At 37.1% G+C, this 16,459-nt stretch overlaps 1 protein-coding gene across 3 annotated transcripts in view; it reads right to left on the bottom strand.

Moving 5' to 3' along the window:
* Positions 1 to 16,013, bottom strand: part of LOC122656557 (phosphoinositide phosphatase SAC2-like) — a 52,069-nt gene extending 36,056 nt beyond the window's left edge. Inside the window, exons 1-13 of one of the 3 annotated variants that reach the window (XM_043851134.1) lie at positions 15,470 to 16,011; positions 12,228 to 12,432; positions 11,970 to 12,135; positions 11,061 to 11,283; positions 10,302 to 10,378; positions 9,629 to 9,816; positions 9,446 to 9,543; positions 9,172 to 9,305; positions 8,932 to 9,060; positions 6,380 to 6,779; positions 5,009 to 5,130; positions 4,664 to 4,777; positions 659 to 853 (exon numbers count right to left, since the gene is read on the bottom strand). In XM_043851134.1, coding sequence (XP_043707069.1) covers positions 659 to 853; positions 4,664 to 4,777; positions 5,009 to 5,130; positions 6,380 to 6,779; positions 8,932 to 9,060; positions 9,172 to 9,305; positions 9,446 to 9,543; positions 9,629 to 9,816; positions 10,302 to 10,378; positions 11,061 to 11,283; positions 11,970 to 12,135; positions 12,228 to 12,432; positions 15,470 to 15,565 — 2,147 coding nt within the window. In that variant the 5' untranslated portion in view covers positions 15,566 to 16,011. Of the gene's footprint in view, positions 1 to 658; positions 854 to 4,663; positions 4,778 to 5,008; positions 5,131 to 6,379; positions 6,780 to 8,931; positions 9,061 to 9,171; positions 9,306 to 9,445; positions 9,544 to 9,628; positions 9,817 to 10,301; positions 10,379 to 11,060; positions 11,284 to 11,876; positions 12,136 to 12,227; positions 12,433 to 15,469 lie in introns of those variants that run through there. The other 2 variants (XM_043851135.1, XM_043851136.1) reach the window with 2 other exon arrangements.
* Between the last annotated feature and the right edge of the window lie 446 nt (positions 16,014 to 16,459).

Here is a 16,459-nt window from a genome sequence, read left to right as displayed (position 1 = left end):
TTAGGGTTCCAGGGAGAGAGCAGCAGCGCCGTTTTGGGTGTTCTTGAGGGTTCTCCATTGTAACTTTCTCCGATTTACATACATAGTGAAACAGCTTCGCCTTTGCCCGTGGACGTAGCACACCATACTGGTGTGTGAACCACGTTAAATCTCTGTGTCGACTTGCTCTGTTTTTGTTTCTTTTCGTGTTTTGGACTTTTGGTTGGTGTTAGCTCTAACAAATCCCAATTAGAATTATAATTCAATAAAGGACTGACTAAAAAAATAACAAATTAAAATACTAACTTCAACCCATGATTTTAGCTGCTGGTGTAGGGATTCCCCTACACCACACGATGGCTACTCATGCTGGTGTAGGGAAGAATCCCTACACCTGCGGCTGGTTTTAGACGGCCAATTTACATCAGGAATGGGATCAAAAAGAAAAGGGGAGGGGAAAAAAGAAAAGAAGTGGCAAAATTGGATGTTCATAACCATCAGATACATCAAATTCAGCAGAGGCAAGGAAAATGACTTCTTTAAATTTTTCTATCATGGCCGGTGCATACATCACCAAATTCATTACAGGTTATTATAGGGCATGTTGGAAACCAGGCGATATTTAGATGGTAAAGAACCTCTTCATGGTAATAATAAAGGCAAAATAGAATAAGCCAACCTTGAATACGATAAATCACTTTCACAGGTTGAGATTTCTGGTGTGGACTCGGAAAGACCCTTGTTACCTCCTCCTTGCACGCTTTCAGGCAAGCCCAAGTTAGAAAATTTTTTCTGCCCAACATTTTTAGCTGATATAGGTGAGTCACTTTCACAGAGTATGTTGCCATCTGACAACGATCTTTTGAAACATGACCTGGAAACAGAGAAAATTATTACTAAATGAGCTGTGGCAATGTAAATTACAAGGAAGAATCTTCAGGTTGAAATAGTCAAATGGGCAAGGGGGGAAAGCATATAGAATCAATTTGTCAGCTGAGAAAATGCTCAGAATGTAGAACCAAACTTCACCACTCTCTACTCTGAATTCTTTGGCACTGAGAAATGCTTTAATGGCCTTGATCCTTTGAAAGGTGCACAGGGAGACTAGTGTTCACTCTGCATTCAGCAGCAACCAAACCATGCGGCAAGTGGGTTGACTAGGGCTCAGCAAGAGAGCCATTTTACAAAATAAAATTTTTCAAGAACTCCTTATGATTAACTTTTGTGATGACCTAAAGCCTGTTCTACAAATAAGAAAGTTAAAAGCTAAACACGTAAGCACAAACGAAGTCTTCCTAATCCCACTACAGCTCTCCCAGGGCTCGATGCAACCCCCAACCCACAGGTTTTTGATTGCTATCACCAACTGCAGCAGCTCTCCCAGAATCAACACTAGTAAGGCATCTCTCCACCTCAGCTATAATTATTTCCATCTAGATCATTTTGATGGGAGACACACTATTTGCTTCATCCCAACTCCCAACTTCCTTGCTTGAGCATATGCACAGACTTATTGCTGAAGACCGACATAATTACTGATAGTTAACTTTAAATCCCTTCAAAGTGAAAACACAAGAATGTTGACAAACTAAGACGTACCATAAGGGGGAAAAACAAGTCCAGGATCCAATTAAAAGAAGATAATAATAGGAGAAAATATTAGAACACATATCATACTATGTTTTTTTAAATGTTAATTGACTTATCAAAGGACTGTTATATTTTTGTATCAAACTTTCAATGTTATATATATGAAATATTTCACAGTCTAAGCTTTGATTTTCAAAATACTGAAATACGAAAGAGATGCTATTCAATATATTTTGAAATATTTTTAAGTTCCAACAGCATATGCATATAAGTTCCAAGAAATTGCTGTCTTTGCTGATGGGCTTTCTGGAACTAGTTTACATCAAAATTACCCGAAAATCTCTATATATTCAGGGAATACCAGTATGTTGCAGTATTTTTACATAAATCATCTCAAGTGCTTGCTAATCCTAGGGGAATAACCAAATAACTCATTTTCTTTAGGGATATCTGGAAACTGCTTAGATCTAGGTAATAAAAGAAGAAAGATATACTGTTTTGGGTAATCTACTTCACATTGGATCCACTTGGGAATTAAGAAACATATCAAACTACACGATATTAATCATTGGGAAGAAATGTGTCAAGTGTATCGGATTAGTCGTGTTGAATTTGAAAACCACGAATATTATGCATCCAGACGATGAGTAAGAAACCTAGTATGAGCAGCACCAATTTATCAACCAGCAGACATAAACCCAACACAATTAACCCATTTAATTAACAATTTGCGTTCAGGTTTGTTTGAGTATGGCATGTCTTATGAATGAAGTTAAAATTTCATAAAATATACAAGCATATGAATTGGACTCCTGAGCTCAAGCATGAGAAGCAACAGATACTCCACCAGGCTCTAATGGTGTTCAAATATAATGTTGATAGCAGTTATTTCCGCAACCACGGTTTGTCTGGTTACACACTCAACCTAAGCACATCCTGTTTATCAACAGTTTAGTCATGTCAAAACCACGGTACAAGGTTTTGACAAAATTTCATGAAAAGCAACCGGAATATTTCGGTTTCACAGGCTGTCGAAACAAAACAACCTGCGATACTGAAGAATTGTAATGTTTCAACCGAAATTTTGCAGTTTCAGCGAAATTTAGACCATGTTTTGGGTTTTTGTATCATTTTTGTCAAACCCTTTGTATAAAATGCATGATTTCAATTGAAATTTTGCAATTTTGATGAAATTCCAGCCATGTTTCATGTTTCGGTGTTGTTTCGTTAGTTTCAACTCCAAAGAGGAAAACTTCATAGAAAATCTCAGTTTTTGTGATTTTTTACCAAATCATTCTCATATCTTCGTAATGAACCATAAATACCATCTGATTAATATGAAATGGTTTCTAATTTTATGCTTATTCATTACTTATCTTAATTGAATTATGTGTGTTCTAGTACTAAATTTTGTGTACAGCATCGTACATCATACCACATACACAACCAACCTAGGTTCCAAAGCCAAACTACCATTTTGTATGTGTTTTTTCTTTTTTACAATCTAAGGGTTCCACTATGTTAAAAGAGCCTAAAATAGGGTTTCCTAGAAGTTTTGGGAACTACTTTGGCCATTTGGACGTAGAAACCATCAATCGAAACCAGCAACCAAAACTTTCCAGGTTTCGAACGAAATTTCACAGTTTCAAGCCTAGTCGAAACCAGGCTTGAAACCGAAACCTTGAACGTTAGTCAAAACATGACACAAACAGGACAACCAAGCCAAACCCACTACATGTCTTATTCCTATCAAGTTAGCAGACTGCGTCAGAAATTTCCATTACTAATTAATAAAAACAAATTGCAGCAAAAATAAACATTTTTTAACTTCATGTTTGATGCAATAAATCTGATTGAGAAGTAAACACAATTACCAAGCACAATTTTACTTAAGAACCTAACCAATAGTAAAAATGGAGGAGAAAACCGCCAACATTTTATCTCAAATTAACTACTATTCTACTTGTTAACAGCCTTGGGAATTAATGCTTAGATGATCTGATCGATCACCCCAGCCTCTTATTTATAACAAAATCCAATTACGGCAAGATATGAATTCCCCCCAATCCTATTCCTACTAGGAATTCCCACTATAACTAGGAATCCCAAATAGAAATCGTATAGGGGGGAAAAACAGGAATAAAACAATTAAAACATAAACAAAATAAGTAATAAAAGCCAACTAGGACTAGGTTACCCCTAGTGGGTAACGTAGCCAATCTCAACACTCCCCCTCAAGTTGGAGCAAAGATGTCGATCATGCCCAACTTGACTAGATTGGGATGAAACAGCTTCCCAGACAATCCCTTAGTGAAGATATCTGCAAGTTGATCAGTAGACGTCACAAAGGGAATGCAAATCAGCCCTGCCTCTAACTTCTCTTTGATGAAATGTTAACAGCCTTGGGAATTAATGCTTAGATGATCTGATTGATCACCCCAGCCTCTTATTTATAACAAAATCAAATTACAGCAAGATATGAATTCCCCCCAATCCTATTCCTACTAGGAATTTCCACTATAACTAGGAATCCCAAATAGAAATCGTATAGGGAGGAAAAACAGGATTAAAACAATTAAAACATAAACAAAATAAGTAATAAAAGCCAACTAGGACTAGGTACCCCTAGTGGGTAACGTAGCCAATCTCAACACTACTAATATAGAAAATCTAATTCTCACTGAACTTACCCCATCACACCCTGGCAAAAGAAAGTAAGATCACACAAATTCTGGAAAAAAAAATAAAAAACTGCACCATCGCACAAAGCTCAACATAATAGAAACTTGTAGATCACAGATCATGCAATAGATTGTTTTCCAAAACTCTATCAAAAGGCTAAAATGATGAGATACCTAAATTTTAATAATCTTCCAAACAAACCTTTGATCATGAGTAACCAAAAAATTTTACCAAGCATGGAAAAGTAGAATATAAAAGGACAAGGGGATCAACGAGATCCCACAGTAGCAAGGTATAAACTCTTGACCCTCTATTGGGCACGAGATCCATATTCTCAAAGCTAATCAGATGGGATGCAGTTGCAGATTTAATAATTGCACATGTGGGCAATAACAGTCTTATCATGCATTACCTTGCATTTTCATCCCCAAATATATTACCATGCCTCCCAACATTATAATGCTGATCTGAATCTAGCTCCCAGAGTGCAGGTTTACCCTCTTGCGGTTGGAAATGCCCCAAGAACCTGCTTGTTGGTTAAGCCGAGTGCAGAAAAACAACATCAATAAGTTAGACCAAGAATGCAACAGATCAAATTAACTTCTAGGTGAGATCAACCAAATGTTAAGTCCATAAGCCAAAACAATACTTCTTCCACAATGCATTGCTATTGCCAAGTGTGCTATCTAAGAGGTGAATAGATTTTCTCCCCAAAAAACAGCCAATAGGAAGCATGAGAGTATGAGACTGTACTTACACATTTATGGCATCTTGTTTCTCAGCATCCATGTAGGCATTGCTATAGTAACGTTGAAGAGTTCTGAAGAATTCCTGAGATTGAGTTGCTGCCTTCCATTGACCTCTTCTCTCAGAGAATATCTATTTAACATTGTAAATGCCCAAACATTAAGAGGGAAGAAAATTATTAACATATGATTGGGTACTAGAATAAAAAGCTGTGGCAATATCCTTTTAGGCCACATTAAATGTGGGACAAACCAACCACAAAATGGTATTGCCTAATCCAACTCAGTGATTCAACATGAACTACAGTGAATTTGCCTAGGATATTGCTCATTAAGCATGGGATAGAACAGTCAAATAAGTGAAAAAGGAAAAGTGCAAATATAATGAACCATGACGTTTTTGCTAAGATGGAATAACTGCAAATAAATATTGCCTACTAAGGGAATCCTAGAATGTGTGCACGGTGATAAAAAGAGAGCAAATAGATCCAGATAAAATTGGCAACGAAACAAGACTTGGGCTGCTAACCTAAAGTTAGAAGAGACGACTGTGATGATGTTAATGCTTTGTGCGTACAATAGTACCATAATTATTCCAAGTTTCCAAAGACTCTGAAAGTTCAGGTTTGAGGAAGTTAGGGTTGAAGATTTTACAATTTTGTTCGGGTGAAAGAAAGCAGAGCTACAAATAGAGTTCCCAAGGGTTGACTGGAATATGAGTGACAAGTGGTCAGTTGAATCTAGAAAGGGTAGAGATTTCAATAGATACCTAGCCTGGCTAGCCATGACAAAGTATGTTAATTGGGAGATACTTAAGGTTTAAAATTTTACGGTCTAAATTGTACATAGGATGAGGATGGGGATGGGAGAGAGATTTAGCATTAATACCAAACATACAAGAGTGCCCAGTTTTTTATCCCCACCCCAACCCCCCCCCCTTTTTTTCTGTTGGGATCGTTCTGAAGATTGAGTTAAACTCATTTGAAAAAGCTTCTATTCCTGCACAAAAAGGTGGATATAGCAGAGCTTCGGGCTTCAACTACCTGTCTATGCACATGCATATGACAACTATATAGTGGATGTGAACCCTCACAGCACAGTGGTTCCAACCTAGTAGATCGTCATATAAAAAAATTTCTGTCTCTGGCATCCTAACCATCTAATTGATAGAAGTTCACTGGACATCTGAATCTACTCCTGCCTTTTCCGTGACCAAATAGAGTGCAAAAAAAAAAAATACAACCAGGATCATTATTCTGGTCAACTATGGCTTGGTAGGTCAGAGACTCAGGCAGTGCATCCTGGCTGGCAACTTGCAATTTAGAAAAACAAAACTAAGTTGGGTCATCAATGAAATATAAGCTTTCCAATACTAATATTACCTTGTTGTGAGCAGCAGATCCCCCATATTGGAGTGCAAGGGTATCACCCATTGTCTCATAAAACCTCATTAAATCATCTGCTAAAGGGGCATCCAAGTCTATTTTTGGAAAATCAATAAACCCCAATGCGTGAAGCTGATATCCAAGAGCAGCCAAACCATAAGCATACTGGGCAACATTTGTGCGATCCAAGCAATCAATACAATTAGTCCTGAGGACACCCTTCTGGAACATGGATGGTTTGACTGAATGATTGCCTGCATCAAGACTATCTTCGATCTGTCCTTGTTTGCCTACAACAAGATTATCTTCACTCTGTCCTGGTTCCAGGCTATCTGTATCTTCCATGTTATTGTTGCAATGATTTTGATGAGACCAATCACCTGCTGCGTCATCTTTCCTGTCAACCAAACCAAACCTATAAATGTGAAAGAGCTGCAATGGGGCCAGTTCTCGTTTGACTCAAGAACTACACTTTCCAATATCCAAAAATCTACAACAGTCATCAACAAAGACCCAGGAAAGTGGATGGAAATTTTTAACCCAGCCTATCATACACCATTATTTGTTGGCAAAAGTTTTCCTTCACCAGTGGAGGGAGGAAGAATCCCATCACCATTGGTGATGTGACCATGTGATGATACTCTTGTCCCGACACAAACCCCCCACCCTCAATTGTTTGGGGTTAAAACTACCCCTCCTCTTGGGCATCTGATGGTACGGATGCCCATATTGAAGGATTCTTCCTTCACCATGGGTGAAGGGAAACTTGGTCCTTTATTTGGATAACAGAAAAATAAAAATTTATGGGAGGTTTTAAATGTGCCTAGCGATGTTACCTTTCAAAACCTTCCACATGGTGCTACATGTGTGGGTCTACGTCTCAAATCTCACTGTTTCAGCCAGAGAATAGAATGGGAAGAGGCTCAAAGTTTACCAAAATTTTCAAAATTACGAAATTTCCACTACGAAAAATGAACATAATAATACAAAATGAAAATATTTATAATTTGAGCCACTCCCCTGGCTCATTTGGGCTGAAATTTTATGACTGAGAAAGTCAGATTGGTGCAGGGTAACCCATCACATGGACCCACCCATGTAGCATCAAATGCAATGTTCTGAAAACAGGCCTGTCAATGGACACATCAATGATTTGATCAAAATAAAAGGGCATAAGAATGAGGCAGGCTCACAGGTTAGCAGATAAACCAGCCGGACTAATGTCAGTCAATAACAGACAACTCTTTAGGCAATAATGGATCAAAAGCTTGGAAATCCAGGGGATAAAATGAGTTGTGCAAAGAGCTGCCAATAAAGTTTAGCTTAATAACATTCAATTCCCCAGATATCCAAGTGTTTGGTTGGTATAAATACACTTTGGTCACATTTGGACAGGATTCTAGTTCAGAATACAAGCCCAAAATCAGAATTGAGTGGAGTGCTAGGTTTGGATGGATTCTACCACCCTGCCTCTGGAATCTAATATGAGAATTATCCTAATGCTTGTATTGGACAAAAATATGATTCTCAGATTCTACCTGTTTCTTGAGGGCAATTAGTAAATCCTAGAATCAGACTTTTGTGTGGACTCTTGCGGATAAGCATGAATATGGATACTAGAATTACTTCAGAATCCCATCTAATCGTGGTCTTTACATCCATGTTGGGATTTGATTGCACATTTCCCAACCCAGAATGTCCCATCCGCCCCTGGTCTCAAAACAAAATTCCAATTGCATGGAAATGGATGCAATGTGGACACAACATAGAGGATCTAGATAGGTACCAATAGGATGAGTACAGCATGGCCTCCATTTAAGAAGTTACAATTTCACCACATACCCCCAAGGTTGCCATATCAATTACACCAGTCAACTAACATGAACCTTCTCTAAACTTAGGTTCCAAAAGCTTATCTAGTGTATTCAGTGCTTTGCTTATTCCATCCCCCTCTCCTCCCATCTCTCTCTGCCCACCCCATCCCTCAACAGTTCTCTATTTCTTCGTCAGAAGAAGCTGCTTTCCTTTTCAGGCCAAATGTGAGATGCCCTAATCATTTTGTTGCACTTTTGTCAAAAAAACAAATTTGAAAATTAGAAACTTTGTTTTTTGCAACTTTAGGATCACTTTTTTCCATAATTTACTGACTGATGAGCAACATGCCAATAGCTTGAGGCATGACAAATGTGTGCATCTCTTATAACACTTAGCATGGCACACTTCATTAATGAACCTCAGGCTCCTCCCCTCTCCCCCCTCCCTACTTTTACGGCACTTCATGGTCAGATGATTGGAGGGTGAGTAAAGAGTGCAAACACATGTGATGTGGGACATTCATCAATGTGTTTCACTACCGTTACACGACAAAAAATCTGCTGCCCTTACAAAAAGGGAATGTTGTATAGACATGTAAGAGGACAATTACAAAATGCACCACTCAAAGAAGTTTAACAGATTCAGGAAAAGAAAAACCACACCAATAGGTCCATCATTTAATAACTGTGAAATTCACCAATATAGTAGCTAATGAACTTTTAAGTAACACTTACTCAAAGTGAGGCCGCTTCAAAGATCCCTCAGATCTCAAAGATGGTGTTACTTGACAGTAAAAGAAACCTGTTAAGTTCAATGCATATGCAGCCACTTTGCCAAGTAGTGCCAAAACATTTGTAGATTTGCTGAAAAGTAATCATATTCTTATCAAGTTAGAATCATACCACAATGGAAGAGAATTGGCATCAGAATTGAGAAAGAGATCAAACCAAATATTAGGCAGAGAAGCCACATACTTCCTAGAATGTTTGTGTAGATCCCAATGAAGAAACTTTAAGCTGTCCTCTTCTGATAAATCTTTATTAATATATTCAATTGCATTTGCAAATTCTGCACGAAGTATGGATTCCCGGGGCTTTTTCTCTCGTGTCTGTTAAAAGCCAACCATGAAATTAACAATCAAATACAAAAAAATATTGGAAAGTCCCATTACAAAGGACATCAAGTATTAAAGAAGAGTTTTAGCATCCCAAGTGATTTCAATACAGCTAAATTAAGAGCATACATTACCTTAATTAAATTCAAAATGATTATTGGGTTTCCATATCTCTTGACAAGATTCTCAAAATGAAGTTTAGTAGCTTCATAATTTTGATCCTTCTTTGACACTGGAATCAGGTAGAAAAATGTGAGTAACAACAATTATAAGTGATTACTACTTCGAATGCTATAATTGAAGGAAGAATTGCATACATAAAATATCAGGTTTTATATTCAAACGTGAAGTTTCTTGGGACCAGAATAGGGGAATTGAGCCCCGGTTCTGCACAACAGAACTTATTTGCGTTGGACATCCTTCAGGGACATCTTCAAACACAATCTGTTCCGCCTCAACATCATTAGCCACTCGACCCTTCTCATTTACACCTCGTTTGAGATACCTGCACAAAACAAATGGAGAAAAGATGAGTATCTTGAACTTCAATATCAACAGACATAATAGAAAAAACAGGGGAATTCTTGAGAAAGGGGTAATTTCTGTGTCCCAAACTGTACTACACAATCAGAGATGTCGTGATTCACCATCTGTGGAACCCACTTCATCCTAAGCCAAGAATCAGAACCAACCATATTCATGTGTGTGGGTCACATTATTCTGGAGCTTTTTGCTTATGGAGTCTATTTGCTTAAGCAACTGCTACAGTCTAATTTGGACCAACATGTAATACATCCTGGCCCTTGTAACTGCACAATGTGTAGAAGATAAACCACCGTGGTTCTAAAGACAACGAGTTTAGTACTCCCCAGTATAACCCATTTCCTTGAAATCCAGTGTCCCCAAGAACACCCATGTTTCCTTTAAACAATACGATTGTGATAAATAACAGGATCTCAAAAATACTTCACAAGTCCTACTTAGTCCAACCTGGTGCCAGCAAAATGACGCGAGCGCCTAGCAATGAGAGTCAACTTAAATTCCCTCCCAGAAATTGAAAGTTTAGCCTGCAGCAGAATATGTAAATCCATCAGCAACACATACAACTTCTAATTTCTGCAGAAGGAAATGGACATGTATGCTTAATTTCTACAACAAAATCAGAAACAATTGGATCCCATGAATGTGCAATATGCATACCCAACCATTTATTAAAAATAGATGCCAGATGTATTGATTTGATGAGATAAGCATTACGCTACTGGTAATTTCAGTCGCAACATGAAGTTGCAATATCAACAAACTAGATTGCAGTTAGGCTCCAATTGGATCATAATATGATAGGAGCCCAAAATGTCGTGAATCGCTAGGTTTTACATTGAGTCTAGTAATGCTAAACCATCCAGCTGGCAGATTAGATCCCCAAAAAGGCAAATACTTGCCACAGCTTAATGTAAATCAAACTACATGATTTAGGTGGAGGTACACAGTTCCTCGTCAGACAAAAACTCTCCACCTAATGAAATGCAAATCAAGACATTCCTATCTTCTTGAATTCTTGTGATCCAAACCAATCCTTAAAGTTTTCTACAGTAATATCAAGGACTAGTTGGAAAAGCAGTCTTGGCAATGAGCAGTGAAGTTGAACAAAGTCATCTATACAACATTCTGTGTCTAGCTATATCGTTGTATATTAAATCATGTGTATTTAGTGATAATAAACCCAAGTCATTTCCCCAAAGCCCTTACCTGTTTAAAAAAGCCATAGACCAAAGCAACTGTCCAGATAGTATTCTTGAGGTGATTCCGTATTCCCCGAGTCAAATACTCGTTCCAGACAAACATTGTTTCATAAAGGACTTGTCCTGTCTGATTATCACATAAGTTCTTTTGAAGACTACACATAACATGGTATGAGTAGCTGAAAAAGAAGTCCTTTGTAAGATCCACTGTGCATAGGAGCTTCTTGTATCTAAACCATCAATAAGAACCAAAACAAAAAATCCATGAATATGCTTTACCCAAAATTTAGACAAAACTACGAGAAAGAAACAAATTATTAAACATTTGTTTTAAATTATTAACCATAACACTAAAAAAGTAAAATTAAACTGACATCTCAAACCCAGATAATACCTTGTTTCATTCAAAATGAAATATTAACCTCACAACAGCAGGAAGTTTGCGTTGGTACATTGGCAGAAACTGAAATGCCATATAGCATCTAGGAAACTGTAAAAATAAAAGGATGCGAAGACCCGAAGATATGGATACAATTTAATCTTTATTTTTATTTTACAATTCCACTACTTTTTTCATCTTTAACTAGCATGAGTAATTCAAAGGGAAAAGGCTGGATCATCCTCACGACATCATCAATTTAACATTGAAGGGTGCATTCCACAAATACCAGAGTTTGTACATGAAAATCCGCCATGTTTTGAAGCTTACATACTATTATGGGAAACCAAGGCATCAAAATTTCATATTATTTGTTCCAAAACAATTAATTAGAAGCCATGAATAACAAAATAACATCAAAAAACAAATTCCTCGTCTACATACATAGGAACAATAAACAATTCTGACTAGTAGTTTCTAGTGTCCCTTTAGAAGCACCATGGGCATTATACATTTACACCTAGATTGGACAAAGACCTGTTCTCATTTTTAGAATTAGCCATTTTTGACTGCACAGCAGGGTTCGGCAGTGGAATCATCTCGCTCTTCGTGACTGCATATACTGTGTGGCCACCTATCTTACCAATCTGCCTTCTTTTTGTAATAAGCAGCATGTAGTATGGCCCCAAAAGTTTAATGAACCCTAAGAAAAGATAAGCCAAATTAGTGCTGCCACGAAGATATCAACAGTCTCTAAAAGCATGACATAAAATTTTGCAAATGAATCATACATACCAACAATTCCATAACAAATAGTGACAAACTTAAGTCCACCAGTGGACCTGTTCCCTTCATTTATCCGCTTCAACAAATCATAACACTCGCCTTCGGAGTATGTGGTAGAATCCTCAAGAATATTCAGCTCGGAAGGCTCTAACCTGTCTATCTTTAATACTCTACAAAATGTCCTACTCTTGTCTCTACCTATCATGTAAAAGTTCTGTGCAAAAAGAGTACAAAACAGAATGAGTAAATTTTATGTGAAAATCACAAGGCAAGATAGATAGATAAAAAGTAAGACCAAGGAAACAGAATGGAGAGAAAATGATACAGCATACAGAGAAAATGTACTTAAGGGCAGGGTTTAAAGTATCGGTATGTAACGTATCGTATCAGCCAATAACATACATACCGATACGTCTCTTTTTTTAAAAAAATGGACTGTCTCGAATGGTATCAAAATTTAACGGCAGATAAGGTCCAATACAATACGACCGATACATATTGATACCATCGATACGTCCGGTAAAGGGTTCCACGGGTGCTTTAATATGTATCGATATGTATCGGCCAATACGGCTCAATACATCCCGATACAAACCATTAAAAAAAATTTGAGTCACAGACTCGATACAACACACATTCTGAAGGAAAAAATAAGGGAAACTCTCAACCGAGAGTCTGAAAACTTCAATTTAACCAAGATTTTTCACACTTCTGGAGTCGGGGCTTCTAATCTACAGTCAAAAACAAATCAAGGAGTGCTACAACATCATCCTTTGCACCATCCAACAAGCAGAGATCAGAGATTGAAGGAGATTTCACAGAAAAAGGTCGGTTTTCTGAAAATGGTCAAGATACACATGGAAATACACTTTTTTGCTCCAAATGTATATTTCCATTTGTATCTTGACCATTTCCGTGCATATCTGTAGTGTACGATACGTATCTCCAATACGATACAACATGTCTCTTAAAATCACCTTTCCGATACGATACCCGATACAGATACTTTAAACCTTTCTTAAGTGTGTAGAATCAAACTTCAATATAAACACTTAATAATTGCAATCAACAAGTGAAATAAAACTAGATTAAAATAAGTAAAATAACAATGTCATCAAATCTTCAATTGGTAATAAGTCAAATTACCAAATTAAAGTGAAAAACGTAAATTTATTGAGGGCAAGAGATTATCAAACAGGGAAAAACAAACAAAAAATATAAAAGAAGACCCAGCCACAGGTCCAAAAACTCTATCCAAACCAGGAACTAACCAAAGTATGTATCCATAATGCACCACAAGTTTCAAGAAATGAACTAACATATTAGCCCAATTAGCATATAAAGAATCTCGGACAAATCAAATCCAGCATGTGGTGTTTAACACGACAATCGTGATATATTGTCATCAAGCAAAAGCACAATAAAATTCATATTACAGGACTAAATTAGCAAATCTCAACTGAAAACACATACATACTTGGGAACCCCAGCCCCAAAAATATTAATAGGAACAACAGCGATATTACAAATAAAGATGAGGGAAAAAGATTGCTATGCTGCCAGAGTGCAATTTCATTCTATTATAGATTTTTTTAATATTTTCTCTCTTTTACTTTAAATATGTGGGCCCCATATGAATACTACTTTAAGACAACAATTGATGTAGCGTGCAGATTCCTTCCCACACTGACGGTATAGGAAACCCTCTCCTCAAAGATAATAATTATAATAATAATAAGGGAAAATGTTCTCCATGCCGGGGGCGCAAGCTGCGCCCAGACACATGGGGGTGGGCAAAATGACCGCCCCGCCCCCTTGTGTCTGGGCGCAGCCTGCGCTGCAGCACAGAGAACAATGACCCTAATAATAATAATAATAATAATAATAGGGTCCACTTTCCTTGATGAATAAATATATGCCACATGCCATCTATGATGGTGCTCAAATTTTGTGGACATGTTGTCCACTAAGTATGTCTAGCATAATATAAGCATAATCCTATTTTCCCATGGAGATAGAAAGCTTCATATATTGGTTGAACGTCAACTTTAGGGTAACTGTTAAAAGTAGAAGGGCAAAAGTCCTCAGATGGAGGGGCCATATAATGGAGATGGGACACAACTTGACACCTGGCTAATCCAAAGGGAGCTTCCAATCCAGCGATCGGTTTGACCATAGGAGCACTTCAAGTGGCTCAAAATAGGCAGACCATAAAGGTAAAATTGCTTAGAAGCACTATCATAAGTATCTTTCTTCTAGGAATAACAATGAACATTCTACTTAATGAGGAATGCTTTAAGAACCTACAAATTTGTGCAAGCGATAAATCAAAGAGGCATCAGCCAGGCAAATCCAACACCAACTTAGTTAAACCACAATTATTGAATCAAGTATATAAGAAACTCGATAATCAGATATTCAGATTATAACATGGCTATAAAACCTCAATATATCATCTTTGTGTTCAACACTTCAACCTATCAATGTTTTTGCTTCATTACCTTCTTTTGCAGTGTAACAGTTGCAACACAGCAACTTAGAAAATTGGGGAATACAATGGGGAAAAAATGAAGAAGATATTGAATCTAATTTTGAGCTACTCAAACTCAACAATTATGAAGTCCAATTATGACACTTTTGCCTTTACTCTCTTCTGTTTCGATGTCAATACAAAATCTGGAGGATAATTCTATCCTTCACTAAAGAAAACAACAAAAGCAGGACACCATGATTATATTTGATTTTTCTGCACTAATCGAGAGAGGGAAATAAAAAAAGAAGGAACTACCAGATATCATCACAACTGGCATTCTGAAAAACAACAAAAGTAAATAAATAAATAGATCAGATCAGATGGACCATGGATTGTTGATTAGTAAGAATGCTATATGACTTGCAAAACTGGTTTATAACCTTCGTACTTAAATGATTTAATCAAAGGCTCAAAGCCAAGGTATACATACAGCTGAAAAATTACAAAACTCTTTATACGCGACTTGCCAAGCGAATCAACACTTACGAACATAGGGGTATAGCTTTGAGAACAGAAAACTCTCAACACAATCGTTGCCAAATCCGGAACAAAGGACAGAGCTTCAAAATTTTAAAAGGAGACCCACTTTAAAAAAAAAAAAATTAGGAGAAAATTATTCAACATCTTCAACAAGTATGCCGCGGATTGGAATGACAAGCCAAACGAAAATCAGTAAAGCGGCCAATAATAATAAGAGAAGTCGTAAAAGTTGATTTACCGATCGAGTCTCGTAGAGCTTGAATTTCTGCAGATAACAACCCATCAAGTCCGGCAACTCTTCGATCCCAGCCCGTGGCTCGTTATCTGACGCCATGATTCGGATCCCGAGCCTCAGGCTCGGGAGTGATCAAACTGACATGCTCTAGAAGAGATCACCGGAGTTCCAAACTCCAAAACCCTAAAATGTCACGCGGTTGCTTCAAATATAACATTTTACTCCAAAATCCTTCAAGGCCACTATAAGCCCTTCCCTTCCATTCACAAGCCAATACGCAATCAAGCTTAGGAAAGACCGAATTCCCAAAGAGAGAGAAAAATAAAGATAAGGAACCACTCTATCTGTAGAAGCTCAGACCTCAGAAGTCACAAAATAAAATATTGAAGTAAGAAGGAATAGGTAATAAGAAATCAAAATTTGAAATAAATATGATTTGAAATGAAAACCTTCTGAATGATATGGATCAATCCAGAAGGAAACAATCCCGAACAAGAAAGAAAGCTCTCTTGCTTGTAGAAGAAATAGACTTTAACCAAAATAAACAAAAACGAAATGTGAAGAGGAGTGAAGACTCTAACTCAGATATGAAAATTCAAACTTCTCTATGAACCAGTGCTAGAGAAGAAGCTAGATCCTGAGAATGAAGGAAAACCACATCTTCCGCGATCGCTCGATCCACAAAAAAAATAATAATAATAATATGATAAAAGAGAAAAATTGTAAATTAACTGTATTTATACTTATTATCTATATAGTATTAGAGAAAGATAATTATATGAGGTTACCCAATATTTTAAAATTACGTATTTGTTTACACCTTAAGAAATATTTGTGTAAATAGGTAATTAGGTACCCTTTTTCTTTTTTTTTGTTACGAAGGTAAATAGGTACCTTACCCCCAAAAATAAAAAATAGGTATATATGCCTTCTATAAAGTGTAACTGTCTTATATAATATTGAGGCGCAATATGGTCAACATTATGCAGTTCC

This window comes from Telopea speciosissima, chromosome 3, assembly GCF_018873765.1.
Source record: "Telopea speciosissima isolate NSW1024214 ecotype Mountain lineage chromosome 3, Tspe_v1, whole genome shotgun sequence".
NCBI lineage: Eukaryota > Viridiplantae > Streptophyta > Magnoliopsida > Proteales > Proteaceae > Telopea > Telopea speciosissima.
This window is presented reverse-complemented; position numbering and strand designations above follow the sequence as displayed.